Raw genomic sequence first — 2,075 nt, 5'->3', positions numbered from 1 at the left:
CCATGTTTTCACGAGGGTCACCTGTTTTCAGTATTAAAGCATTATGGGTGTGCAGGTGCATTTTGAGACCAGTGCGCTGGCTCAGATCGTGTACAGCGGAGAGCAGTCTGACCGCACTCAGCAGCAGGTTGTATATACTGCAGACGGAAGCTCCTACACCTCCGTCGAGTCTGCCGAACACACACTGGTGTACATACACCCAGCCGATGGAACGCAGGTGAGTTCATCTACACTGCGAAGATGTACGGATTCAATCCTTGGCGCTGCCATCAAACAGGGTTAGAGTTCATAATGATCGTTGAAATGTAGAAGAGTAAATGAGAGACAAAGCAGCTTGTGAAGACACAATTTTGACAGGTTCACTTTTCAGAAATTGTATATATATTAGGGCTGTTGTTTAATCTAATTAATCAATTACAGGTTTCTTAAATGAATCTTGAGTAATAAATATTTGTTATTTTAATGATTTGTTTAATGGCATTTGTTGGTAACACCTAATAAGGTCCAATTAGTTTAATGCATTACAATTTAAATTAAGCAGTTAGTCTGTTACAGTATTTATTCATCTTTGTTAAGGTGAATCAGTTGGCTGCTCTTGCTTGTGGAGCTGATAGTGTGATCATATTCTGTAGTGCTACCCAAAGATGTGGGGAAAAGACATGAAATGGCAAATATTGATCCCAGAAATTAACACGTCCCAGCCCTAAAATATATACATGACAGTGACAACATTCTTCACAACAGTTTGCTGAACATGTAATTGACCAGTTTCCTACAAAGCTATGCTAGTATCATATCCCACTTATCTCACTTTGTGTTTTCTTTCTTCCTAATTTCAACTCAATATTTAATGATTTATGTATGTATTTTGTAAGTAGCTGGATGACAGTTATCAGACTGCAAAATAAACCCCTTCAAGTGTGGTACAAGATCGATCACTTTGTTGGGTTTATTTTGTGGTAATTACTGGCTGACTGAACGATATTTATATATGTACTCCTGCTGTAACTCAGGTTTACTGCACTTTTTCGTTCCTGTTCAGGCAGTGTTTACAGATCAGCCCCAAGTGGCCTACATTCAGCAAGATGGAACAACACAACAGGTAGTGTGGCATTCCATAGCATTATCGTGTGTGTTATTTTCTTTTCTTTTTTAACCTTATAAACAATGGCATGGGGGTGCAAATGTTATCTTTTAGGGAATGGCCATTGATGTTGACCACTAACATTATCTGTTGCCTCAGGTGACTGTGCTGCTACCAAGCGGGCAGAGCATGAACACTGCAAACCTACACGTATTGAGTAACGTAGCTGATGGCCCACAGGCGATCCTGGAACCTGTGGCACAGGTGAAACTGCACTGCTAACATATCCTGCAGGATTTTGTGTCTTTGCATTGACTTGGACTGGTGAACTCAAACCTCTTTTTAGTAGTGATAGTGTATTAGTTGATTTTAAGGAGCCAATCAAATTTATCTATCAATCAATCAAATCTTTATTTATTTATTTCAAAGGTAGTTTATTTTCATAAGTACTCATTATTTTACTTTACTGTAGTAAAATTACAATAATAATGTCTACATTTCTTCACTTTCATGAGTTACTCTTTTATTTTGGCAAACAAAAATGCTATTTATGTGAAAACAGGTTTGCAAAAGTGCCTTATTACAAATCTAGTGAAATACTGTAATCATCTTTCCACAAAAAATGTTGGAAATTATGCAAATGTGAAAATACAGCATAACTGGCACAGTGGCTCACGTTGCGTTCCCAAGTGTACATTAAATTCAGCAGACAGTTTGCTTCAAGCTGCTCTGAGACGCTGAAAACACAGACTCATGAGCTGCTCGCATGAACACAGTGTTGTGCTTCACTTAGTTTGATTGACAGACACTTTTATGTTATTATGAGAACTGTAAAATTATCCATTATGGCTGCCACAGTCTAGCTAATTAATAGGAAATACTGAACTGTTCACCTGAAAGTCTTCTTAACATTGTTCACTGGCATGAGACTACAGAATATGAAATAAAACATCATTTGCATTAGTGAAGCAAGATTAACCTCCGATTGACT

The 2,075-nt window shown here is 37.8% G+C and overlaps 1 protein-coding gene across 1 annotated transcript; it reads left to right on the top strand.

The window, feature by feature from the left end:
* The first annotated feature begins 15 nt into the window (after positions 1-15).
* On the top strand, positions 16-1,366 carry LOC107683182 (PR domain zinc finger protein 10-like). The gene is made up of 3 exons (XM_016479255.1): positions 16-217; positions 1,043-1,102; positions 1,244-1,366. The coding sequence occupies exons 1-3, from the start codon at positions 44-46 to the stop codon at positions 1,364-1,366; spliced, it is 357 nt and encodes a 118-aa protein (XP_016334741.1). The 5' UTR covers positions 16-43.
* Positions 1,367-2,075: the final 709 nt, after the last annotated feature.

The sequence above is a fragment of the Sinocyclocheilus anshuiensis genome, unplaced genomic scaffold (assembly GCF_001515605.1).
Source record: "Sinocyclocheilus anshuiensis isolate Anshui unplaced genomic scaffold, SAMN03320099.WGS_v1.1 C33015230, whole genome shotgun sequence".
Classification (NCBI taxonomy): Eukaryota; Metazoa; Chordata; class Actinopteri; order Cypriniformes; family Cyprinidae; genus Sinocyclocheilus; species Sinocyclocheilus anshuiensis.
The sequence above is the reverse complement of the archived record's forward strand: the minus strand, read 5'-3'. Positions and strand labels throughout refer to the sequence as shown.